This window comes from Copadichromis virginalis, linkage group LG12 (genome assembly GCF_057382275.1).
Source record: "Copadichromis virginalis isolate Kocher_CV1m ecotype Utaka linkage group LG12, C_Virginalis_male_GT1.1, whole genome shotgun sequence".
NCBI classification, from domain to species: Eukaryota; Metazoa; Chordata; class Actinopteri; order Cichliformes; family Cichlidae; genus Copadichromis; species Copadichromis virginalis.
This window is the reverse complement of record NC_140629.1, coordinates 7,015,190-7,041,296: the sequence shown is the minus strand read 5'-3', so window position 1 is coordinate 7,041,296 and position 26,107 is coordinate 7,015,190. Positions and strand designations below refer to the sequence as shown.

The 26,107-nt window shown below is 43.0% G+C and overlaps 1 protein-coding gene across 4 annotated transcripts; it reads right to left on the bottom strand.

The window, feature by feature from the left end:
• Positions 1 to 572: 572 nt before the first annotated feature.
• Positions 573 to 25,699, bottom strand: add2 (adducin 2 (beta)). 4 transcript variants are annotated; one of them, XM_085474518.1, is made up of 15 exons: positions 25,342 to 25,699; positions 16,332 to 16,521; positions 15,668 to 15,809; positions 14,075 to 14,226; positions 11,742 to 11,822; positions 10,438 to 10,587; positions 10,183 to 10,326; positions 9,861 to 9,959; positions 8,853 to 9,029; positions 8,309 to 8,557; positions 5,703 to 5,819; positions 5,506 to 5,592; positions 5,274 to 5,400; positions 3,783 to 3,866; positions 573 to 1,863 (listed from the first exon to the last, which is right to left on the bottom strand). In XM_085474518.1, the coding sequence occupies exons 2-15, from the start codon at positions 16,476 to 16,478 to the stop codon at positions 1,610 to 1,612; spliced, it is 2,010 nt and encodes a 669-aa protein (XP_085330644.1). In that variant the 5' UTR covers positions 16,479 to 16,521; positions 25,342 to 25,699; the 3' UTR covers positions 573 to 1,609. The 4 variants fall into 4 exon arrangements, with proteins under 4 accessions (XP_085330644.1, XP_085330646.1, XP_085330645.1 ...); XM_085474520.1 differs by lacking the exon at positions 25,342 to 25,699 and adding an exon at positions 23,038 to 23,081; XM_085474519.1 differs by lacking the exon at positions 25,342 to 25,699 and adding an exon at positions 20,825 to 20,969.
• Between the last annotated feature and the right edge of the window lie 408 nt (positions 25,700 to 26,107).

The window sequence follows — 26,107 nt, the reverse complement described above, 5'->3', positions numbered from 1 at the left end:
CAGGGATCGACTCTAAGACCCTTCTTGTTTGCAGTGGTCATTGACAGGTAGGAGGTCAGGCAGGAGCCTCTGTGGACTATGACATGGTTCACATGGTGGTCTATAGTGAGAGTAGGGACCATCTCTCAAGGCTGAAATGGTTTTGGCATGTGCCGAAGATGGATAGCGATAGATATACTGGGCAAAGGATCTTGGAGATAGGGTTATCTAGGAAAAGAGGAAGACCACAAAGAAGATTTGTGGATTTAGTTAAGAAGTACATGCAGAGGACTGGTGTGACAGAAGAAGATGCTAGGGACAGGGTGAGATGGAGCCAGATGATCTGCTGTGGCGACCTCCAAAGGTAGCAGCTGAAAGAAGCAGCAGCAGCAGCAGCATTTAAACAGATCGTGTGCATTAGCTTTTAAATTAATAGCAGTGGCTGTCTTAGGTATTTGGCTGACTTTGAATTCAGTTCCATCATCCAGCATGTAAATGCTTTTGCAATCATACTTTTGAGGTATCCTTACCTCAAGGTTGTATGGGAAGGAGGAAGAAAATTTAAGCAGAGAAAGAAACAGAGACAAAAAAAATGTGATTTTAAGTCAAACTCAACCTTTAATGACTGATACATGGTAACCTTGCAACACTCACTTATACATTCTAATATAAAATAAATTAAGACCATGAGCAAACATCACACGTCAGCGTCAGCTACTAGTTCAAACAGAAAGTCGTTACTGTTCAGAGGTATTCTGCACATTTAAAAAGAAAACGACAAAAAGTGGAATGTTTAGTACCTTCTGTTTACTGGCTTACAGACTGCACCGACAAGCAACAAACTGTTTATGCGTCATCCCTTTGGCTTCGATCAAAGCGTTCACAGCAGCTCGTCGCGAGACCTCGCGTGCTCGCCCAGCTTCGTCTTCCCATTCTTGTCCCTGCTGTTTTAACACCAAACCAGCGTTCAGCAGAGCGCGATCAGTAGCTATCAGCATATTTCTACATTGTACTGCACCTGTGCTCACATAGTATACCTGCAACATCTATCTGATACTTAGAACCAAATGATGACTAGAAGATGCCTATGATAATGAACAAACGCAAACGTGCTAGGATGTCAATCTATGTGTCATTGTGCCTATACATGGAGGAGGAGTGCATAACTCATTGGGGCGTTTGTGTCTTGCAAAATTGTGGATTTATTAAAAAAAAAAAAAGTCTGATCACAGTAGTAACCTCAGTTTTAGAAATGAAAATGTGAATGCCTGTACAGTGGAGTGGAGTGATGGAGCAATAGCGCAGCGAGGCTAAAAAATAAGACGTGGGTAATACAGAAACTGCGTGTGACGAGAAGTGCGTCAAAGTATCCCACCTGGGTCAAATATTATGTGAAAATAATCACCAGTGTTTTGTTTTTTAACTTCCTTAAGATGAGTCACCACATATATCATATGTGAGTGGTACAGTAAAGTATGTGTCGTTTGAGTACACCATATCTGTGAACGACATCCTAAATGGCTCTTTAAATACATCTGATGTGGTCGACTCCACCTGCTACTCCGTCATACACTAGGAAATATTTCACTGTAGTATTTCACCGAGGTTCTGCCACACGACTCCGAACGTCTCAGGTCTCTGCCTTCTCTTTCTGCTTCTTGCTCTTTTTGAGGAACGACGGAGGCTTGAACTTCTTTTTCTTCTTGGACGGAGACTTTGAGGGTGAGCCCTCCGGGGTGCCGCCCTGCGGTTTGGCGGGCGGGGCGGCGGGCGTGGAGGTGTCGTTGGTTGAAAGGGCCTTCATCCCTTTCTCTAATTCCTCTGTCGTCTGCTTCTCCTCCTCGCCTCCGTTCTGAATGGCCGGAGAGTCAGTCTTTGTCTCCTCTGCTCCGAGTATCGGTGAAAAACAAACAAACACAAAAGTAAATATATTCAGCAGCCAGATAAAAACCTTAAAGCTGGGTGGAGCTGCAAAGCGACATGCTGCTGCAGATGAACATGCTTGCTTAATGAGAAGTGGGTGCTCTGTGGTTGCTCTGTACTTACTAGCGAGACAAGACCAAAGCACCAGAGGTGAGCGAGTGTAGAGTGACACAGAAAAGGACAGACAGACACAGAAGGAGACAGCACAGCAGACACAACAGGTACACAAACAAATGGATGTCACTACAAAGGGCTGAAATGTGACAAATGTGGATCAAACTAGAAGTGAGTCAGACATTTTGACTTAATTAACAACACAGCTGAGTGCACCGTTATTACTGTTTTAATTACTGTAGCAAAATATACCTGAACCAGTTTGCTAAAGTGAAGTCAAAATGTCTTTTATGACAGAAAACTGTGACACACAGTGACAACAGCCTGTGTTACTCCTACAGACCTACACAGTGATCAATCCACAGAACGCACTGTGAACAATGTTTGTAGTCGACAACACATGACAAAACGTAAAAGAATCACAAACATGCTTCTTTTTGTTACACACAGTAAAACCTTGAAATTAATATATTTCAATTGGAAGAATGTTTCCAAATGAAACACATTACTGTCCCTCAGGGAAGGAGTGGGCACCTCTTGTAGTTTTGTGGGGGTGGTGTGGGGCTGGGCCATCTTGTGCCACTTTGAGTGACCCAAGTTTTGCCAGCAAATGTCCTTCCTGGGCTTTGGGTCTGAACAGGAACCCCTACAGTTGTGGAGACCTTCCTGCATTTGGCCACTTGGGGTTTCAGAGCTCATCTAGGTTCTCATCACCACTCTGTGTTCTGACTTTTAAACTGGTGATTCGTGTGACTTTGATGGGAGTGAAAGTATCTTCACGTCATAAATCACCTCACTGCCTGTTAATGTTGATGTTTTTCTCATCCTTACTAATGCTGCATACATATTAGCTTTAAATGAAAGTGTAACAGACTACTTACTAAAAAAGGGGATTAGGGAAGGTCACACGCACACGTTCACAAATACATGTGTGAGTTTTGTTCTGTTTTTTTGTCACTGAGGTAAGTTTATTAGCTAATTTCTATTTTTCTGTCATACATATATCATTTCACTGGATGACGCTCATATTAAAGATGGCCAAGGGTTAAGATAATGAGGTTGTACTGGTTCTCAGCCAGTTATCCTCTAAACCCTCAGTGTCAGATTTCCTACTCTTGACTCTGTATGATGTAACTAAGAGCTAATATTCCTAATATGGTCATCTCAGGAACACAGCCTCACCCACCTGCTGTTTAATCTTTCTATTTGATTAGTATAAAGATTTTAAAACAGCTAAAATAGTTATTTATACAGAGAATGTACTGAGGAGGTGCACGGCCCATTTACAAGATAAAAAAGTTTATTTTGAACCGTGCAAATGGATACACAAAGCTATCTTAGTAAAGTCTTAATGAAAAATGCTGAGTTGGAACCGAGCAGAGCGCAATGGGTTGACTTTTTGATAAAGTGCCATCTGCTGGTGAACATGCAGGAACTTTATGGAACTTTCTTTTTTGGGATTAGCCCACTGACTGTCACTCTCAATATCATCTTTATAGAAAAATAAAAGACAACAATCAACAGGCAGACTTTGTGTGAATGCAGATCTGACTCAGATCTACCAAATGTGTGCTTAAAGCGCACACAGTTAGTGTCTGCTGCATACGAGGAGAGGAGGAGTAGCACGGCTGTCAGTGAGTATCTGAAGCATGAGAGGATAGAAGCAGCACATCATCAGTCACACATGTAAGATCTGGAGCAAAGCTGTGAGTCAGAGAGTATGTGAGGCGAGCCAGGCAGGCAGGCAGCACTCTGCCGAGCCTCACCTGAGAGAGGAGGGTGGCTGGGAGGAGCGCCCTTTGTGGGGGACGTAGTGGGGGAAGACTCCTTATCATTTGCCACCTCCTCCTCTACTTACACAGCACGCACATAAACAAGAATAACACAAGCAGTGAGGGACAGTGAGGGGACAGCTGTGCAGAAGGTTAGTTTTTTTTTAAAGGCAAAGAGTAGTGAACACAGTTTAGACCACAGTCACAAGTGAGTTTGCTTAAAGCTGCTGTGTGCAGCATGTCGGGAGTTGCGTCAGGGATCCGGCATAAAAATCAGCCAAATGTGGAGCTGCCTGCTGTGGCGAGCCCATTGTGAATGAGGGAGCAGCCGACAGATGCTTTTAAAAAGCACCTGCAACAATTTATTTGAATTTTTAAATGTTACACACAGCATCTATGAGAAGGTTAGAATAACGTGTGAAAGTGAGCAGTAGCATAATTAGCCATTTTTGTTACACCATGTTCCCAAACATATGCAGACATTTTTTATGGCAATAGCAGTAAATGGTGCTGGGTCAGTTTAGGAAACTAAAATAATAGAAAAATGATCTTTATTAAAAGAATAACATGAAATGTATTTTACTCCTCTGTTTCTGCTAGCTTTGGTTTTTAGCTCATCTAATATTTTGCATAGGAAACATTTTTAATTTTCCTAACCAAATTCCAGCCTCTACTTTTATATGAACAGTGATGTATAATAAATAATAATGATAACAATAATAATAATAATAATAATAATGTATACTTTATTGATCCCCGTAGGGAAATTCCTCTCTGCATTTAACCCATTCACTCAGTGAAGCAGTGGGCTGCCATTGGGCAGTTGTTCCAAGTATAAATGTGAGTTTAGTTCAAAACCAAGCTAACATGCTAAACAGGTAGCTGATAGGCCGAGAACCAGCCTGTTAAGTTAGTTAACTAGCTCAAGCTAACTCTCTTCAAAAAATGGATCGTCACAAGCTACCGAGCACCCGACCTCACTTACGCTCTGGTGGTGGACCGACAGCAATTCTATGCAGATACGTTGCGACACATGCTAGCCTTCCCCAAATAGTTGTTGCACTACAATGAAGACAATATTTGACGACCACCCCTCTACTCTTAATTTTTCTGTTTTGATACCTCGGTAGATATCAATAAAGATGTGGTTTGATGGACATTAGAATAGTTTTTGGGTTTTTCCAAGGGTAGCTGCATAAGCAGAGACCACCCTCATTAACTTCTGATGGAAACCAAGTCATTTAGAGCAGGTCTGAAATATGACAAAAACACTCAGTTCAGAAAAGATATTTGACTGTTACTTATCGTTAACACTTGTGGTTAACATGGAATAAGATATTCAGCTATCACTTATAGTATGTCTGCATACTTTTGGCTCTCTGGTCTGTCACGATATTTAACTGTAATATTACTTAAGTATACACTTATTTGACAATCAGTGTTAGCTTATTAGACATGCTGTGTGTTAGAAGCTAAGCAGAGTACCATTGGTTCCTCCATCCTGCTTCCTCTGCACCTCCTTGCGGTACTCCTCCAGCTCCTGGTCCGTCAGCTCATTAAAGGGGTTTGGAGGTTCTGGCTCTGGTGGGACTTTAGGTGGACTGACAGGGGACTAATAGACAAGCAGAAGCACAAAATTACAGCTTTTACCTCAGAAGATTAACCTGTAAGAAATAAAAGTGAGTTGTAATGGAGAGAGAGAGAGACTGCAAACTACCGGAGGACTATCTTCTGTTATAACACTGGCGAGGACTTGCGACTGCGGTCCGGCTGTTTTCATGTCCTGACGATTCTGCTGTCGTATCTGAGGACAGAAAAGCCGTTCTGTAAACTGTTTTTGTTTCACGTGACAGTACACCGAAGGGAATATGGACACTGGGGAAACAGAACAAGCCAAAAGCAAAGAAGCGTTACCTTATTTCGGGTCTCGATCACCTCTTGGGGATTGGTGAACAGAGGCACAAACTGGTTTGGGTTCTCTATCTTGATGGCTGTGCTGCCAGCTTGTGTCACCTCTTCTGTCTTCAACCACTAAGGCGAAGAAAACCAACAACACAACATCATCTAATTCAGTATTCACCTGTTGTTCACATCTTGTTATTATTGTGGGGGTTTTTTTTCGTTTTTTTTTTCTTTTTTCTGAGGCATTTTAAACCATTTTTGAAATTCTTGAAATATTTATACCCAATCTGTGACACAGTGTGTATTTTGCCACCAGAGGGCAGACTCTGCACTGTCACCGTCATAAATGAGTTGGTGGGTTTCCCCCTGCAATGCAGAGAGCAAGGATGGCGGGAGGTGCTGAGGAGGAGAGAAAACACAGATGCACAGCCAAGCTCCTCCCTCTGATGTAAGACAGCCGCTCTCCTATTGTTTTTATCTTTAAGGGACTCGTCATTTGCAGCTCTGCTTAATCCTTCCCTTGAGGTATCTGGAAACACAAACAGCGGCTCCACTGTCTACATCCGCCTCCATATGAATCACAGGAAAATGCTCAGCTTGCCTAGTGTAATGCAAATAAGATGTATAGCAGAAAAGATGGGGAGTTGCGTTATTCTGTTCCTGTGTCCACCTCTGCTTTGAACCATCTCACATGCTCTGCCCTCTAACAGGCTTTACTGTTGCTTAAAGGGAATCACTGAGCATTACAGCAGGGTAAGGCTGCTAGCCTCTGATTGGATAAGTAAATAGATCTGTGTCACTGTGCTGAGGTGAAGCCTCGAAGGGATGCCCAAGACTTACTGTGGGGCAAAAAAGTATTTAGTCAGCCACCGATTGTGCCCCCACCTAAAATGATGACAGAGGTCAGTAATTTGCACCAGAGGTACACTTCAACTGTGAGAGACAGAATGTGAAAAAAAAATCCATGAATTCACATGGTAGGATTTGTAAAGAATTTATTTGTAAATTAGGGTGGAAAATAAGTATTTGGTCACCTCAAACAAGGAAAATCTCTGGCTCTCACAGACCTGTAACGTCTTCTGTAAGAAGCTTTTCTGTCCCCCACTCGTTACCTGTATGAATGGCACCTGTTTGAACTCATCATCTGTATCAAAGACACCTGTCCACAGCCTCAAACAGTCAGACTCCAAACTCCGCCATGGCCAAGACCAAAGAGCTTTCGAAGGACACCAGGAAAAGTATTGTAGACCTGCACCAGACTGGGAAGAGTGAATCTACAATAGGCAAGCAGCTTGGTGTGAAAAAATCAACTGTGGGAGCAATCATCAGAAAATGGAAGACATACAAGACCACTGATAATCTCCCTCGATCTGGGGCTCCACGCAAGATCTCATCCCGTGGGGTCAAAATGATCATGAGAACGGTGAGCAAAGATCCCAGAACCACACGGGGGGACCTGGTGAATGACCTGCAGAGAGCTGGGACCAAAGTAACAAAGGTCACCATCAGTAACACACTACAACGGCAGGGAATCAAATCCCGCAGTGCCAGACGTGTTCCGCTGCTGAAGCCAGTGCATGTCCAGGCCCGTCTGAAGTTTGCCAGAGAGCACATGGATGATACAGCAGAGGATTGGGAGAATGTCATGTGGTCAGATGAAACCAAAGTAGAACTTTTTGGTATAAACTCAACTCGTCGTGTTTGGAGGAAGAAGAATACTGAGTTGCATCCCAAGAACACCATACCTACTGTGAAGCATGGGGGTGGAAACATCATGCTATGGGGCTGTTTTTCTGCCAAGGGGACAGGACGACTGATCCGTGTTAAGGACAGAATGAATGGGGCCATGTATCGTGAGATTTTGAGCCAAAACCTCCTTCCATCAGTGAGAACTTTGAAGATGAAACGAGGCTGGGTCTTCCAACATGACAATGATCCAAAACACACCGCCCGGGCAACAAAGGAGTGGCTCCGTAAGAAGCATTTGAAAGTCCTGGAGTGGCCTAGCCAGTCTCCAGACCTCAACCCCATAGAAAATCTGTGGCGGGAGTTGAAAGTCCGTGTTGCTCGGCGACAGCCCCAAAACATCACTGCTCTCGAGAAGATCTGCATGGAGGAATGGGCCAAAATACCAGCTACTGTGTGTGTGCAAACCTGGTAAAGACCTATAGTAAACGTTTGACCTCTGTTATTGCCAACAAAGGTTATGTTACAAAGTATTGAGTTGTATTTTTGTTATTGACCAAATACTTATTTTCCACCCTGATTTACGAATAAATTCTTTACAAATCCTACCATGTGGATTCATGGATTTTTTTTTTTTCACATTCTGTCTCTCACAGTTGAAGTGTACCTCTGGTGCAAATTACTGACCTCTGTCATCATTTTAGGTGGGGGAACTTGCACAATCGGTGGCTGACTAAATACTTTTTTGCCCCACTGTATATCCAGTAAATATTATTTCTCATCTCTCTACATCCAGGGCTCCGAAATCAGTTTCTATCCTCCACAGTATTTCGATTGCACCGGCTGCAAGTTATAGGACATGTCGTATTGCACAGTTAGTAGGAAAGATGATTGTTTTAAAGACAATCGCAGTAACTTAAAACGAGCCTCACAGTGGTGCGCTGGTGTCCCGGGCTGGCTTGCTCCTGGCTGACTTTCTGGTACGTGTTGGGGGTGTTGAGCCATCGGGTCCTCTCCTGCTGCTGGCGCTGGGCAAAAGGATGCTGCCTCAGCGCTGGGTGGACGCCATCGTCATCAAACTGGTGGAAGGCCGTGACGGTCGCCGGTACCTCCACCTCCCTCCGTGTTCGCGTTCGCTCTAGAAGTACAGGGAAGCGGTAGGCATAGCCAGTGCGGTAGCCCTGAAAAAATAACATGAGGAAGAAGTTCAAAGGTGCAGAAGGGACTGAATAATAGTGGAAATGTCACATTTTAGTCTTCTAACTTTAAGAAACTTGGGCATATCCTTGCATACACGCACGTAGATCGTTCATATTTTTTTTTTCTGCTCTGTACAAGTCAGACAGTCTAATATACAGTAAAACCCACAAAACATGCGTGCAGAATTTTACATGTACAGCTAATTCTGATGTTCAATAAAAAATATCAGTGAGCTGATTGTGAAACACGTGTTTGTTCAGGGTGATTCTTGTTTACCAGGTTATCCAGAGTTCTCATGAGGGCTTCAAACTCATGCTCCCCAACGCGGCTCTTATGCAGAGGTCCGAAGGTGGAGCCAGCCCAGCCGACCGTGCCGGCTGGAGTGGGTTTGTGGATGGTACGATCCAGCATAATCAGGTTCTGTTCTCCGCCAGCACAACACAACGCCGACACCTGACAATAAAAAGTCGAAGACAAAAGTGCAATTTCTATGTTTCTAGCATAGGTCTGCTCTGCACACATGCACACACATCCCAGCAACTTCAGTGGTTGAAAAGGAAGCAAATTCAAAGTTCCAGGAACTGCAGTTCCTGCAGCGGCCCCTTGAGGCTAAAAGCATCTCAATAACTCCCAAACTGCACGGCTGCTTTGATTGACTGTCTTAAAAAGCTTTTTTTCACCCAGGAAAATAAACTGTGGTATTTGTGCCACTGCTGAAATGCTGCAGGGACTTAAACCATGCATTATGCTCTGTAGCTGTGCTGGTGATCGAAGCATGCACTTCAGGAGTCCCTGTTGGCTCTTTGACGGCTGGGTGCTATGACAACTGCCTGCACAGCCAACAGAAATAGACATCCAGTAGGCAATGGAGGCAAAAGCAGAGGCAAAATCAGGACCATAGGTAGCGCTTGTTGTAGGTAAATGTAAGTTAAGTTTGTTTTGTGTTCCTCACAATAACTCCACAGATATATTAAAGGTGGCTACACCCTGAATTTTATATATGATCTATGATTTAGATTTAATCAAGCTCAGCAGTGTTTTACAAAAACCCTGACTGAACACCTTACAGTCACATATCTGCTTCCCTTCAGGCTTCACTGCTGCTCCTGTAGGATTACTGCAGAATTGCTTTGGCACATGCTAACATACCTGTAGTGTTTTATACTGCAGTGCAGAGCTACTGGCTGAAATACGTGATACTTCATTTTCCCGCTCACATAGCCACACACTCCATCTCCAGTGCGTCAGCTGTTTGTCAGTACTGTGTGCTTGTGTGTGTGTTACCTGGATCTGGCAGGCAGCCTGGATGTGGTAGATGGTGTAGAAGGCCTCCTCCACAGACTCCCCCAGAGCCACTATGCCATGATTCCTCAGCACCAGAACCTGAAAGGTATCATAAAATAGAAATATTACCACAAGAATGAAATCATCTCAGCTGGGAGACAGGCTGCAGCTCCAGTAATTAATCCAGCGCACGACCACATCACCCTACGTCTTCTCTCCACTCACTCTGAAACCCATGTGGGAGGCACAAGGGCAGCAGCTGCTGAACTGAGCAAAGATATGTGGGTCTTACTGTCAGTGTTGACTCTTTTAGTCTGCTCACCTTACAGGTAGGTCCTAAGCTCTTCTGTAACTCCACTCGGTCCTCCTCCTCCTCCATAACTCCATTGTAGTCATAGTAGGCTACGTCCCCAACCAGCAGTGCCTCATGGGACAGTGGCAAAAGGCCAGACTTCATAGCTGAAACCTAGAGATAGACTCAAGTCACAATGTGCTAAAAAAACTTCTTATTTTAGGGAATAAACAGAGTAAAATTCAGTTGTTTTGTGTCTGCATGTGTCCTCTAAAGCTGCCTCACTGCTGCTGTAGCCGGTGTGTGGAGATGAAACAGACAGCGAACATCTGGCCTGGCCGAGTAGATGGCAGAGTGCAGGCTGAACTTTTCAGTGTCCACTCCCAGGTTGGTGCTCCCCTTCTCCACCACTTCGCCCAGGATATTCACCTTTACCTGTAAAAGTGCACAGCGCCATCACAGGGTCACATTTAGCAGTAAGGCTTCCTGTTAAGATATTTCTATAACGTGGAATTCATATAGAGCAAAAATATAACACAAGTTGCATATGTAACAAATGTAGCTGTAGGGGAATGAATGATGTGCACTTTTTACTTTTATACCTTTGCTCATGAGTGATGGTTCTGTTCTTCAGTTAGTGTGTGTTGGTAGCAACTTCAATAAGTCAGAACTTAAATCAAGGCTGCGGTGATAACAATGATTAGTGGAGGAGGAGGAGGAAGAGTTATTTTCTTGTGCCTGTAGCAGCAAATGAGTCATGACTGAGCCACAGCTTCGTCTGCAGGCTCAGGCTGCTGAGGCAGAGGGCTCTCCACAGTTAGCCAACAGCCTTTTTTTTTCACAAGGCACAACTTTTCGTGGCCAGACCCTAAAACTCACTTTCCCCTTCAAGCAAGTGATGCATAAATCGTTTTAACTTGTACTTATACTGTACTTATTTATATATCTGTTTATAATCTAATAATTGTATTTTAAAAATGTGAGATTTGGTCAGATGTCAGATCAAAAATGCTGACCGAATGGTTTAAGTGGCAGATGAGAACAACAGGAAAGAGCAGATAAAACAAAACAGGAAGTTGTTGTTTGTTCAGTTTCATTGAAAGCACTGGCTTCACATACAATGTAATTGTGCCTGTTTGTTTAACATGAAGACTCTTATATTAGTTCTGAGGGTAAAAATGATAATGAAGTTAAATGAGAGATTGCAGTGCTCTTATTTTACTCAGTTAGATTTCTGACTGTCGTAAAGGGCAGCCAACATGACATTTGTAGCACAACATCTTACATCTCCTAGATTTCTGGGATGCCCATATTATTATCACCATATTGTTCTATGGCATGTAAACATTGAGACATGAGATTTACTGGAAATCGACAGGCATTTTGACTTTGATGTATGCTTTTTCATTAATAATATTTCAGTCATTAATCTCAGTGTAATTTTAAAGAATAAATGATCAAGGAAATCAGTTGGACATCCACTGTAGCACTCATTAATTATATAACAAATGAAGTACAATCAAAAGTAGCATTGTATCAGTAACAATGGAGCCAGAAGAACCCAGTCACATGTGTTGCTGCTGACTCACCAAACTGGATCCAGTCACCTCACTATAGGCCAGTCCATCTGGAAGCACAAGGAAGTGTTCCTGTTCTTTACTCACACGCAGCTGTCAGTGAGAGAGAGCGGGGAAAAAAACTTACACTACTGTCTTTTATACACAGACTGCATATAAAAGATGGCCATAACCTGCTTTCTTTCTAATGGCCACCAGGGGGTGACACCTGGTTGCAAAAACACTTTGGGCTTTAAAGGGAACCCCGGCTATTAAGACATGTTTGCACTAAAATATGTACAATAACATATGTGGTATTAAAATACGCCAAATGTTTTCCTTTTAAGCACATTTTATATAAAACCGATTTACCAGTAGGCTGCCATAGTTATTTACTTCTCAATGCACTCTGGGTAGTGACGTGACACGGTTGCACCGCATCGAGTTCACAGTTAGCAGCGCACTGGAAATGGTTTCTGTTCAACCTTTCCAGGTTGAACCAGAGCAATCCGAGAGAGAGAATGAGAATAGTTAACCAGCACTTAGTTTAGATGAAGATGAAAACAATCCGTCGCACGAGGACGCGAGAGTGAGGGAAAACTACTGGTGTCTATGCGGCTACTGCTTGCCAATGTCGTGCCAAATTATGTATCCCCAACAGAATTTGTTTCCCCTGCTTTGGGACCTTGGTACAACAACGGATGGGATTATTTAAATAAACCAATGACATTTTGACTGATCATTATTTGTATCCTTCTGTAACTGTACAGAACTGTACTGAGCTAAAACCTCCAAAATTTCAGGAGCAATAAGTCTTTGGACAGGGGGAACAAACTGTGGTAGAATCAGCCTGATATTATTTGTATCCCACTGTAACTTTACTGTATAAAGAGCTAACATCTCCAAAATGTCAGGAGTAGTTAGTAATTATAAGAAGTGTTTATGAACTAAAAATCACGAACGTGGGATACTGTTAGTCCATGATTTTGAAAGCCCAGTGTATGCTCCCAACGCAGGGGAAACAAATTCTGTCGGGGATACCTAGTTTGGCACGACGGCTTCAAAGGTTTGGTGCACTGGTGTTGCATGGAGAATCTGTAAAAATAATGATATCGTAATTTCACTTTATAATGAAAATTTGAATTCTATTAATGTTTTCATCATGCGGTTATGCGATACCATGGATAGCTGCTGCCATAAAACTGAGCTCTTTACAACAAACGCTCTCAGTCGCCGCTGCCATTGGCAAGCAGTAGCCGCATAGACACCAGTAGTTTTCCCTCACTCTCGCGTCCTCGTGTGACGGATTGTTTTCATCTTCATCTAAACTAAGTGCTGGTTGACTATTTTCATTCTTTCTCTCAGTTTGCTCTGGTTCAAACTGGAAAGGTTGAACAGAAGCCATTTCCAGTGCGCTGCTAACTGTGAACTTGATGCGGTGCAACTGTGTGACATCACTACCCAGAGTGCATTGAGAAGTAAATAACAATGGCGGCCTACTGGTAAATCGGTTTTATATAAAATGTGCTTAAAAGGAAAACATTTGGCGTATTTTAATACCACATATATGTTATTGAAAGCACAGTACATATTTTAGCGCAAACATGTGTTAATAGCCGGGGTTCCCTTTAAAGAAAATAGCCCTCAGCTCCTTTGTTCTCTGACCTCAGTAAAAACTTTACTTCTGAGGTTGTGGTTTGAACCGTTAGCTTCTTTTAGAATACAACTTTATTGTAATGATTTTAATTAACTTTATTTTGTCTGCAGTACAATAAGGTGACTTAAGGGTAAGCTTTACGATTTGTCCCTCAGATTCTCACCCCGGTCCACCAATCGTTCATCAGGTCCACTAAGATGACGATAACAAAAGTACTCAGGTGTAGGTTTCATTAACAAGATTCATTAAGAAGTAGGTGGCCATCTTTTGAATACAGTCTATGATTTTATTGACACATCAAAAATCAAGAAAATGCAGCACAGAAAGACAGATTTATATCATCTCACTCACACATATAGCAGGTAAATTCCAGTTCCCTTGATCCTCTTTCTACTCCGTGTGTTTATCCTGCAAGTTCATATGGCCCATCTCCTTCATTTTACTTGCACTTAATCACACAGATAATATCCTCTACAGATAATTGCTTTTCCTTTATTCATATCTGAAACTAAGTCATACCATGGATTAATACTGCTGTCAAATCACTCAGCGACTTATGAGAAGCACATCTACAACCTAATCTCTTAATCAGCCTGTTCAACTTACCGGAAGGCAGTGTATAAGTATGTTTCACATGCTTCCATTAATGCTTCTTAAAAGAAATAAGGCTAAAGTGAGGAATGTAATGTGAGAAGGCAGCAGAACTGACTGTGAGACAGGTGCGGCCGATCTGGGCCCAGCCAAAGAGGTCGAACAGGCGATGTGTGCTGGCCAGCTTGCAGCGCATCAACCTCTCCCCCTTCACCATGCTGCCAGGCTCCCAGCCATGCAGGTCATTGATGGGTGTCACCATCATCATGTCTGTGCGAGTGGGAGGAAGAGAGAAAGCAGACAGAGACAGAAAAGAGGAAGTAAAGCTCATGGTCTGCACACAAAAGACTAAGCGTTTCAATAAAACATCATCACCACATAGGTAGATAACATCTCATTTAGCTCTTTTCCTTAAAGTCAACTTATCGTGGATGCTCATATTAAACCAACCTGGGAGAAATACGCTCGTTCTTTCTAGTTCCTGTCAGTACTCGCACTGCAGCATTTTGGATCAACTAAACACTTTCCAGGGAGCTTGTAGGACAAACTGATAGTAATGAATTACAAAAGACAAGCCTAGAACAATAAATAGCACACTTAACTATTCAATAGCATACTTAGCTTATAGTGCTAGCACTTGCTACTAGCAAATAAAAGTAGCTCAATGGAAAAGAACAATAGTCTAAATCAGTCGTCCCCAACCCCCGGGCCTCGGACCGGTACCGGTCCGTGAGTCATTTGGTACCAGGCCGTGAGAGTTGAGGCTCAGGTGTGAAATGAATGGTTTTCAGGGTTTTTATCAGTTTTCAGCGTTACTTTGTTATCGTTTTTATCGTTAACTTGGTTTTCCTGGGTCTTTTCACGTGTGTTATGAATAAATCTTCTTTTTTTCGGTACCGGTACTAGTTTTATTTTGTTGTATTTATCCGCGACACCTTAAAGGCCGGTCCGTGAAAATATTGTCAGGCATAAACCGGTCCGTGGCGCCAAAAAGGTTGGGGACCGTTGGTCTAAATGTAACAGTAACCTTACACCTTTGACTCTGGAAAAGTTCTTCATGAAGTATGACTAGTAAAAAGAAACTCCTGCAGTCTCATTAAAATGTTAGCAGCAAACAGATCATGGATCTGCCTTCTTTTACCAGCAAATTTACAATTCACGGGCAAAATCAGTACTGTAACTCTCAAGATCCTCCTGAGAAAGGCAACCGCCATCAAGAACGTAGCCGCCTTATAGGATGTTCATCAGTGACCTGACCTGCTTCCCACAAGACGTTCTATTTCCACCTCGTTCCCAGATCAGTGAACATGATGTGAAAGAAATGTGATTCAGCAGACCAGGCCACCTTCTTCCACTGTTCTCTTCTAATGTTCACCTTCCCACATCAGATGCTTTTAAGCCTGGACATGGGAAGGTATGAGCAGGGATTACTCTGTTGACACCTTTCTATCATAGCTACCATTAAGGTTTTCACTCTCCACATGCATCACTGAACCTTGGCCACTGCAGGAGTCTTTCCTTGCCCTTCCTTGGACTCCTTTTGGTAGGTACTATTCACTGTATACGCTACAAGAACAGCCTAACCACTCAGGTCTTACTGTAACGAGACAATCCATATCAGACACTTCACACGGAAAAGTTTTAATGTTGTCTGTTTATGTACATAAAGCTAGGATGAATAAATATTTACTAAAAGATGTGGAACACATACTTGAGGGGGAGACGGGCAGGGAAGCCGGAGAGCCATGTGAGGCCATGAAATCAGCCAGCTGCCTCAGTGCCCATAGATTGGATGAGCTGCCACCCTTCTTCATCTGTTCCTGGATCAGCACATCCAGCTCCTCTCTAAATGACTGCAGAAACACAGATAATAAATGACTATATTATCAAAGACATATACACAGATCATGCCTTAAAAATCTTTTCAGCTTCATAAAAATGTTTATTTGAACTTCCTTTTGTACAGAGTTTGAACATTTGAATACTGGATTGACTCCTTTTCCCCCACAAGCTAAAACTCACTGCAAGTGTTTGAAAAAGCGTCTAACTGCAACAATTTCACAGGAGCTTTAAGCACAATCACAACTTTATAAACACTTGTCCGTTACATGGGTGAGGGTGAGTGAAAATATTTAATGAGTCACCCTCATTGCATCCGTCCTTGTAATTCATAGTCACTCTCACTCCATATGCAGAAGCACACACAATCACTCAGCATGGAAGTCCAGCACTGGCTGTAACCCGAGCTGTCACATGGCATTTGAGACCAGATTTATTCATCTATGAGGAGATAATCACATCCAGAGAGGAGAGAGAGGGCAAGAGAGGCTGAGGGGAAAGAAAAAGAATAAATCAGACGTGAGCAGACGTCTTACTGGACTCTGAAGGAGGCTGGAGATGCGTTTCTTATGCTGTGGCCCGATGCTGGGGGTGGAGTGCTGGGGAGACTGAAGGCCCTCGGAGACTCCATCACTGGGACTGCGCTGCACCGGGGTGCCCTTTGGGGTGGGAGACTTGCTCATCTTTTACTATTTTGCAGTGGGCGTCTTACAACCAGGGGTGGATCTGCAAAGAAAAAAATGCAGTTAATTACAAAAACTGTAAATTGTAAATCGCAGTGGCCTTTTCAAGTGCTTACAAACCGTCAGGTAACACTGATCATTGAGATGTAAATGTTTCTGCTGATTTACAAACTGTGAATGTCACCAGCTCTAGTGCACCACATGTGGTCTGCAAAATAATCTGATGTAAATGATAGTCCTATTAAATTTTACTCGTATCGCATCAAATCACAACAACAGTCACATCAAGCTGCTTCATATTCTAAGGTAAAGACCCTAACAATTAAACGACCGCCTATGAGCGAGCACTTTGCACCAGTGGGAAGGAACCTCCAGCAGAAGCAGGCTGAGGGAGGGGCAGCTGTTGTGACCAGTTGGGTGTGACGACAGGATGACTGTATAGTAATGCTTCACATCTGTATACTGTGTACGGATGTGAAGCATTTATGGGGAATAAAAAACTAGCATATCTTGAAGCCACAAACTGTGTTGTTGTTGTGATACATCAGTTAATTTGAGAAATCTCTGTATGTCTGTTCCCTCACCTACCAACTCTTCGCACCTGCTTATCCAGTTGTATTGCTGTGAACATATTACCCAGGTCTGTGGCAATACAGAAGGTAGACTCTCAGTTACCAGCAGAGAGCATCTGTTGTCAGAGGGGGGCAGTGTCTTGCTCCAATAGCAGAGAAATGCAAAGTTATAACATACTGGAACATTTAATTGATGCACAGCATCATCAACATGCAGCCAGGATTTGGGATGACTGCATGGCAGCATGTTTGCACTGACTGAAAACGTGTTTTTGTAGACTCTCTAGAGTTTGAAAAGGTTCGGTTGATTAGTTCTCATATTTTGGTAAAAACTGTTTTCCCTGGTCCACTCTGTGTGGAGGAGACAAGCACACACACAGGTTTTACCAGCACAAGTTAGTGTGAAACCATCGCCCTAAATTGTGTCTGTTTTCAACACAATAACTTAGCGATTGTGGTCTCAGTTCATTAACTTCCTGTTTTATTTTGAAATGACTCACCTAAGCTAAGTCTACATGATTCCTTTCCTTTTTTCTCTCCCATTAGCTTATGACACACCCAGGATGTATACATCCTCCCTTCGATCTCTCACTGAATGTTTCAGCATTTTGTCACGCTTTCTGGCATGTTGGGATTTTGGGTTGTTTTTTTGGATCCTCCCTCTTGCCTCCATCTTTGTCAGTTGTTCTCTACCTGTGCTTGACCCAAGCATTGCACATTAAAAACTGACATAGCTGAGTCCACTGTTTGGCTCAGCAGTTACAGATTGTCTGCACATGATGTGTATATAGGAAGGCGGCCGGGCCGGATGGAGTGCTGGGCCGGGTGCTAAAAGACTGTGCTGCGGACCTGGCGGACGTCTTCACCTCTATATATAACACCTCGTTGACCTGTTCACTGGTACCATCCTGTTTCAAAGCAGCAACCATCGTTCCCATCCCAAAACAGTCAAATGTCACATGTCTGAACGATTTCAGACCTGTGGCACTCACCCCCATTCCCGCCAAATGCCTGGAGAGACTGGTCATTAAACACATCAGAGCTGCTTTTCCACCATCCCTGGACTCGCACCAGTTTGCATACAGGGAGAACCGGTCAACCGAGGATGCGATCGCCACAGTGCTGCACACATTACTGAAGCACTTGGAACACAGGAACACCTATGCACGGCTCCTCTTTGTAGACTACAGCTCGGCTTTTAATACCATCCGGCCATACAAACTCCGTCCCAAACTCCACCAACTGGGACTTAACTCCTCTCTGTGCAACTGGATTGTGGACTTCCTCACTAACCGTAGACAGAGTGTCAGAGTGGGTAAGAACACCTCTTCCACCCTTGTGGTCAACACCGGTGCCCCTCAGGGGTGTGTTCTGAGCCCTCTGCTATACACTCTCTTCACCCATGACTGTATTTCCTCCTGCGCGTCCAATCTCATTGTTAAGTTTGCAGATGACACTACAGTGCTCGGACTTATATCCAACAATGATGAGACAAACTATAGGACAGAGGTGCAACAACTAGAGTCATGGTGCCACGACAATAACTTGGTCTTAAACACCAAAAAGACCAAGGAGATCATTGTAGATTTCCGGAAGAGGGGCCATAACAACCATCTGCCTCTCTTCATTGGCAGTGAGGCGGTGGAGAGGGTGAGCAGTTTTAAATTCTTGGGGGTAACTGTGACCGAGGACCTGTCCTGGGGCAACCATATCACCTCAGTTGTACGGAAGGCCCGACAGCGCCTCTACTACCTGAGGAGACTGCGGAGCGCACACATTCCCAGATCTCTGATATTGAACTTCTACAACTGTGCCATCAGCAGCGTTCTGACGTATGGATTTCTAGTGTGGTTCCCCAGCTGCACCAAGGCCGATCAGCAAGCACTCCAGCGGGTGGTGAAAGAAGCTGGCAGAATTATTGGAACAAGTCTGCCAGAGATCAGTAATATCTTCCCCACTCGCTGTCTGAGGAGGGTGCACAGTATCCTGCGGGACCAACATCACCCTGCGCGCCACCTTTTCCATCTGCTGCCCTCAGGGAGAAGGTACAGGTCTATACAGGCCAGAACATCCAGACTGGCCAACAGCCTGTATCCACAGGCTGTGAGGCTCCTGAACTCTCTGCCCCCCTCTCACGGACAATAACCATATCCAACTTCTTAATAGCAATGAACTGGTCTGCATTGGTGCATCATATCTTTATTCTCTTCCCCCTCCTGCCCCCCCCCTCTTTCTTAAATAGATAACTATCATATCTGATATCATATCTCACAGTACAATAATATTGAATGGGTTGCATTGTTGTATTTTGTCATGTTTCTCAGGTCTTTGTCTGAATTTCTACGAACATTATTGCTAAGGATTGTCTTATTGCATTGGAGTCACACTGGGTTAAATATGTACACTTGGGTTTTAAGGGGTATTTATTATTTTCTTCTTTTTTTTGGGTTGTATGGAAGCCCCAAACGCAATTTCATTGTTCTTGACAATGACAATAAATAAATAAATACTATAGTAGACCTTTGTAAATTGTAGCCACAAAAACAAAACAAAAAAACTGGTTTGCTCTCTTCTCTCACTCCAAAAGCATGCATGACTCTGCTTATTAGCAGAGAGCGACAAATATAGGATTTTTAAGACCAATACCAATATTTAATAATAATAACACTGGTTGATATTTTTATCGATGCTGATACCAATAGACCGTGTGTGGAGAGTATGGGGAAATCTGTGAGTCAGCCATATATCATCAACAGATGTTAGGGCTAAAATCTGTGAAAGGATCGCCTCCCCTGTGAATCTGCTGTAAATAATGACACAAGGTAGCACAACAGTTCATACAAAAAATATTTAAACTTAAAATCAGTGTTTGTTTTCTTTTCCTCTTTTTTTTTTTTTTTAAATTAAGTGTAATTAAGTGTGCAGTCTGGGAAAGACCACTGAGCATCCAGACGTTCCATCCAGGCGTGGCCTGGTAGGTATGCTTGCAAAAGTCACATACACGTCCCCAGACATTCAAACTAAGCCCAGATGTATTCAGAGTTTGCGCTCTTAAGCCTATGTAAACCATTTTCAATTTCATTTTTAATGATATGTAGGGAAAAGGAGCATTTGACAACACAATATCCTGAATTTAGTTTAAAAACAATCAGAAGGCACATCATGGACAAGCCTTTCCTTACAGCAGGAGTGCTGCTCTGCTGTGGTGTTTTTTAAAAAAATTTTTAAATGGAAAACACGTTTCCACCTTTCACTTTCTGTTCACACCCAGCAGGAAGAACGGACAGTCCAATCAGGATGTGCAGATGTGATTTAAAAAGTAAAGTAGGAGAATAATAAACAGTTACAATACACTCCAAGAAGTATATGAAAATAAGTTTAATAACCTATTCTTAATATTCTACCCATATCATTCTAAAGCAGCAGCCATAATCCTTTTCAGCTTAAAAAGACACCCCTATCACAGCTTAGCCAAGGAAGTGTAAGTAAATATGCAAATGAGAGGAAAAACTTTTAAAGCTTAAGCACGCAGGAGCTCTGCTCACACCAGCCCAGAGAGACACTGAAGAGATCAAGCAAACGCGATTGAACATTAAAGTACAATTGTGTCTTCATTCAGCACGCTCATTTAAGTACAATTCAATTCAGCTCTAAATACCTCTGTGTTTTTCAGCATCCTGCTTCAGAGCAGATAAATAAACAACGAGCCGGCCTGCGCATTAAGCCTCGGCGTCCTTGCACGTTCAAATGGGAGCATTAAGATGAAAAACCTACCCTCGCATTAAGGATGCCGTATTCCTCGGGGCCCTGGACGGTGGAAATGCAGAGCTATAGAAAATGCAGCATTAGCAGTAAGCGCTCACATGCAGAACCACTAAGAGGAAGTTAGCATGCGATATGGCTCGGTAATTGGAGAAAGAGTAAAAGAGTTACCGTAAGGATCTTCAGAAAAGAGCTGGCCACTCCCTCACTCAAACACACTCTGCTGCAGGGAGCAGATAAGGTCGCGCACACACCACACCCTCCCTCCAATGCTACCACTCACTAACTGTCTTCATTACTTACTTACTCGATTAGGTGCATTACTGCAATGCCACTGTTTGTGTAACCTCAGCTGAGATGCACTCTCATCCTCTGAAGGTACGAGAGAAAGTGGCAGCAGACACATGTGCATTACTGCACCTCGCTGCAGTAGACGACTAAACCTTTAATGGAGTTTCTGAATAAACTGTGCACTTATCCCAACATCAGCTGTGCAAAAACATCAGCCAGTCCCTGAAGAATTAAGCCCCTCCCCCAAACACACACACAGACTGTGTTATATTATATGCAAGCTACACTGCTGCTTTAAATCTACATCTATTCACATAGATGGGTTTGTTTTAATGCTTTTGGCGCTCGTGTTTCACCAACAGCAGCAGCTCTCTCTTTTCTCTACCAGAGCATGGTGTGTGTGTTTCTCTGTCTCAGGGGGCAGAGGGGGCCCAGCTGCTGACAGGCACCAGACAGAAAGCTGCTCTCTCCAGGGAGGATCCTAATGACTAAAAGGGAGACATGGACTTCTGGCTGCTGGCCTTCCATCACTGCCTACACCCCCTATCATTAGTCTCCCTGTGATGGCTGAACATGCTGCATCATCACCTCACTTTTGTTTCACAAAAGCTCAAGACGACTTCCTGAGTTCTACAGCTGAATCAGTACTTTCGAACCAAACAGTGAAATCAGACAGGAAACGATCATTTTTAAGTGAATCTCGTTCTGCTTTTTTAAGGATTTTTTTCTTCAATGTTTATCCTTAAAATCAAACCCCGGAAACTAAACACGCATTTCTCTTTTAAAGACACGGACCTTGTAGTGCATGATTTTCCACATTTGAGGGTTAGATTTGCAGCAGACAAAGCTATCATCGAGTGGTTTTAAGTCATTGTGTCTGAGCATTCACATCCAGCAGCGCAGAGGCAGAGAGCACTGACTCAACATTTTGCATTGCTGGATCCATTTTCTTTGGCTTCCCTTCCATTTAGTTCATTTCATACCTTTTCAGCAAATCCAAACCAGCATTCCTTCAATAAATCATAACAGATTCTGGTGGTGAAACTGAATAATTGTGGTCAGTCACTGAGTTTTAATGTCCTCCATCACAATTTGCATTTACAGTGCTGTGAAAAAGTACTTGCCCTGTTGCTGATTTCTTAGGTTTTGCATATTTATCACATTTATATCTTTCAAATCATTAAAGCAATTTTGTAATTACATAAACACAAGCGAATGCAAAATCCACTTTTTAAATGATTTCATTTATTTAGGGATAAAAGCTATCCAAACCTAACTGTCTGTGTGAAAAAGCAATTGCCCCCTAACCCTAATAACTGGTTGTATCATTCTTGGAACTGTTATCAAGCGTTTGTGATAACTAATAATGAGTCTTTCACATCACTGTGGAGGAAGTCTTGCCCACTCTTCTTTGCAGGATTCTTGTAATTCAGCCACATTGGAGGATTTCCAAGCACGAGCGGCTGATTTAAGGTCATACCAACGCATAGCAATCTGATTTGAGTAGGCATAAAACGCCTTATGAATAATTTTAATTTAAAGAAACCATATATGACCATTTAACTTTTGTGCATTTAGCTCTTCATCATCTCTCCCTCTCCACCACTGACTTCTCTTTCACCACCTCATCCTCCACAACTCAAGCCTCATCTCCTAACCTGGAGTCAGGGCTCCAACACATAAAAATATGCATAAACATGTTTATTTTTTCCTAATATTGTTGCAGTTATTGTCAGCCGTGTGGACATGCAACTCTCCTGTCTCTGGACAACTGGCCACTAAGTTTTTAAATCCATCAACGTTAGTGCCACCTCAAAAGACGGTTTCATTAATGCTGGCTAACAGAAGCTAACAGCAGCAAAACAGCAGCACTTACTGACAGAAAAGTTGAGCATGTCCTCAACAAAAAGAAAAGCATGTCCTCAACAACTCACCTCAGTATCACTGCCATCAGACACAGCTGAGCTTCATCGACTCATCGATTTGTACTCCTGTCACAAGGTTTTACAGCCTCCTCTGTAGCAAATAGAGGTGGAGGCATATTGGCAGCTGAGGTAGACAGCGGACTACTACAGATGCACTTCAGATGAATTTGAGGTAACTCAGGGATAAAAGCCTGAGATAAAACAAAATGTTTAATTGACACCTGTCCATATTTTAGTCCTGATTTGCTGCTAAGTGTTAATATTATTGACGTATGTTAAAATATATTGTGCACATAATTTTTGTATACACAAACACACACAAAAAAAATATTGGTAAAAAGACACCAGCTGTACTGGGTAAAAACAAATAAACAGAGTTTAGTTGACTCCAATTTGCTAACATGTAGCAGTGAGATTTTACACTTTAGATTGGACACATTAATATTAAACATTTGACACAAGAGTGTCTTGTAGAAATGCAGTGTGCAGTAAATAAAAGTGCATTTATGCAAGATTGATGTAGAGGTATAATAAGTTTTGCAAATTCTCTGTAGGACAGTTATGTCTCTGCAGCCTCTAATGGGAAATTTGGCTCCAACTTGACAAAACATCAACACAGAAAGCATTTCAGCACATGAGACCAGCAGCTGAAGACACACACAAGAAATGGAGTGAACTACGTTAATTACAGTATTACTGAATCCTGCAGTTATTGAATATTCCTTGTGTGATAATGCACGGATGATAATGCATGAATTAAAAAATTCAGCATATGCTAATTGAGTCTAAGAATAAAAAGTATGGAGCTGGACATGAGCACAATATGCTCTTTAAGTTGTTTCAATTTAAATTCAAACAACAAAATTCCCACTTGCCAGTATCGTATAAAATAAACTCCAGTTTTGGTGATTAACAGTTTTTTTGTTTTTTTCAATTACAACCACCACCAAACTGCTCTTTTAAATACATACTGTCAACAAATTATTGAATTAAACAGGATGAACACAAGTTACAGGCTGAAAAGGTGTCTGAAGTTCATTGCACCTACCCTTTTTACATAGCATATGCTAAGTAGCTATCCCTCTGCATCTGGAGTTCAAGAACAAATAACTACACAAAACACACAAAAAAACCAAACATTTTTAAATAAAAAATAATCATGCTTTTGAACATTTTTCTAACTTACATAGTGAATTACATCATCATAATTCCTCATCACAACTATTTCACATCTATTTCGTTCTATTTGTCCTGACCACTGCTTTATTAAAGAAAAGGAAAAACTATTTATCTTTCCAAATTCAAACAATCTTCACATACAGCTTACAATACAGTTAAATTTTAAGGTGCTTTGGTTCATTATAACCACAACAGTGTCTTATTCGATAGATGGATAAATGATAAACAAAATCCCCCCATAAATGCTATGATTTCTCTTGAACAGGGTACAGTGTGCAAACCATTGTTTTTACAGCTATTTCTTTTTTCAGTATCGCTGAAGTCTGACTACTGTGTTACCCCACAGTCACGGCCTGCCATTGTGCTGGGGGAGATTAAAAAAAGGGGGGGGGGGGGGTACCCAGATGTGTCACATGGCGGGGAGGGGGGAGATGCGTACAGGCCAATTGATCCAGAGCAGTGCATGCAGAACACAGGATTGTAAACGAGGATTAACGTACAAAACTGTTTTCCGAGTTTTTCCCTTCTTTAGCATCCTCCTTTCTTCCGCCAGTAAACCGCGTGCGCTCTGCATGGCTGCCTAGCAACATTCGCAAGCACTGCAGCATCAGCACCAGCAGCGCGGAGGTTCCGGTAATGGCCTCCTGCAAAAAGGCAGAGACCAGCGACGGTAGCACAACACTACACCACCCCCCTCAGTGAGCCAAACGAGCAAAGGCACATTTAAACCCAACTACAGTCCAAATAAAGGCCGCGCACAGCTAGCGAGCGAAATACAGCGCAGGGAAAGCAACGACAAGCAGACGCGGTGTGGCTAAAGTAGCAGAGAGGCGCTGCCATTACAGGCTCTGTTAACAGACAGCCTCACACCCACCGAGCCTGGCTGCGGAGATCATTTACAGGAGGGGAGAATGTGCGTGAAAGCTGCATGCGGCGTGGGCCTCTTAATTTCATTGTGCAAAAACAGAGTTGGACGCGCAACACCAGCAGCTTAAACATGAAGTAGTTCAGGCAGGCATCGTCAGAGAAATGCGCACACAACGCTCATGCACGCGTCAGGGAGGACCCCGCACTACACCCAGCCTTTTCTCCGTGGATAACTACACGTAAATATCAGCAGTGTAGGCTACTCACCTCAGCGCATCCTCGGGAGCGTGTCTGCTGAGTGGGTGCGGCACACCCACAGCCTGAAGACGTCCTCAGAGTGAAGGAGTTAATTGCAACAAATCTGTGTGCACTGGCTCCTTTGTCAGAGTGTTTCAGGGCCTCAGCTGATACCAAGTCAACCGACCCTGCTGTGTTGTTTTTTTTTCATCGCTCAGTGAGCCAGGACCAGCCCACTGCCACGCCTGTGCACAGTCTAGCACCCCAAACACTCCCAGTCAGTTCGCTACAGTGAGGATCCTGGCAGTGTGCTCGGTTATTGTGCTCGTAAAGCCTTTTGACGCACAGTCCTGGAGGATTTTATTATCGCTGTCTTTTTGTTTAGTCGTTCAGGCCCACTTCAAGTGAAGAAAATATCATACATCAAACAGGCGCCACCTTCTGTTTTTAACACAGCACAGCCCGAGAAGCAGGGATATGCAGATTGTAGGTGTTTGGAAATGAGTTTGTCAGATTGTAATTGAACTAGAAAGACAAGGTGGTGGGAAAAAAGGAGCCGCAGGTCACTTCCACTTTTATTGGACTCTGCTGGAAACCATGTAAAGACTCTGTGTTTTTACCCCACGCAGACACATCCACTCCAGCACAATCAAGCACTGCTACACGAGGTTATGCAGTTGATCCTTTGTGTTTTTTAGGAGGCTCAGCTTGAAAAAGTACTAAAACAGACTCCCGTGACGTCACTACGGGCCAACACAATATTTGCTCAACCTGCAATTTTATATAACTGATTTCT

Bases quoted from the DNA above. Each gene is read 5' to 3' on its own strand.
- add2 (XM_085474518.1), bottom strand. From the start codon at position 16,478: ATGAGCAAGTCTCCCACCCCAAAGGGCACCCCGGTGCAGCGCAGTCCC. The intron at 15,810-16,331 runs GTAAGACGTCTG...GTGTTTCTGCAG, and splicing joins CCAGCCTCCTTCAGAGTCCA to TCATTTAGAGAGGAGCTGGA. The intron at 1,864-3,782 runs GTGAGGCTCGGC...TACTCGGAGCAG, and splicing joins CAGCCACCCTCCTCTCTCAG to AGGAGACAAAGACTGACTCT.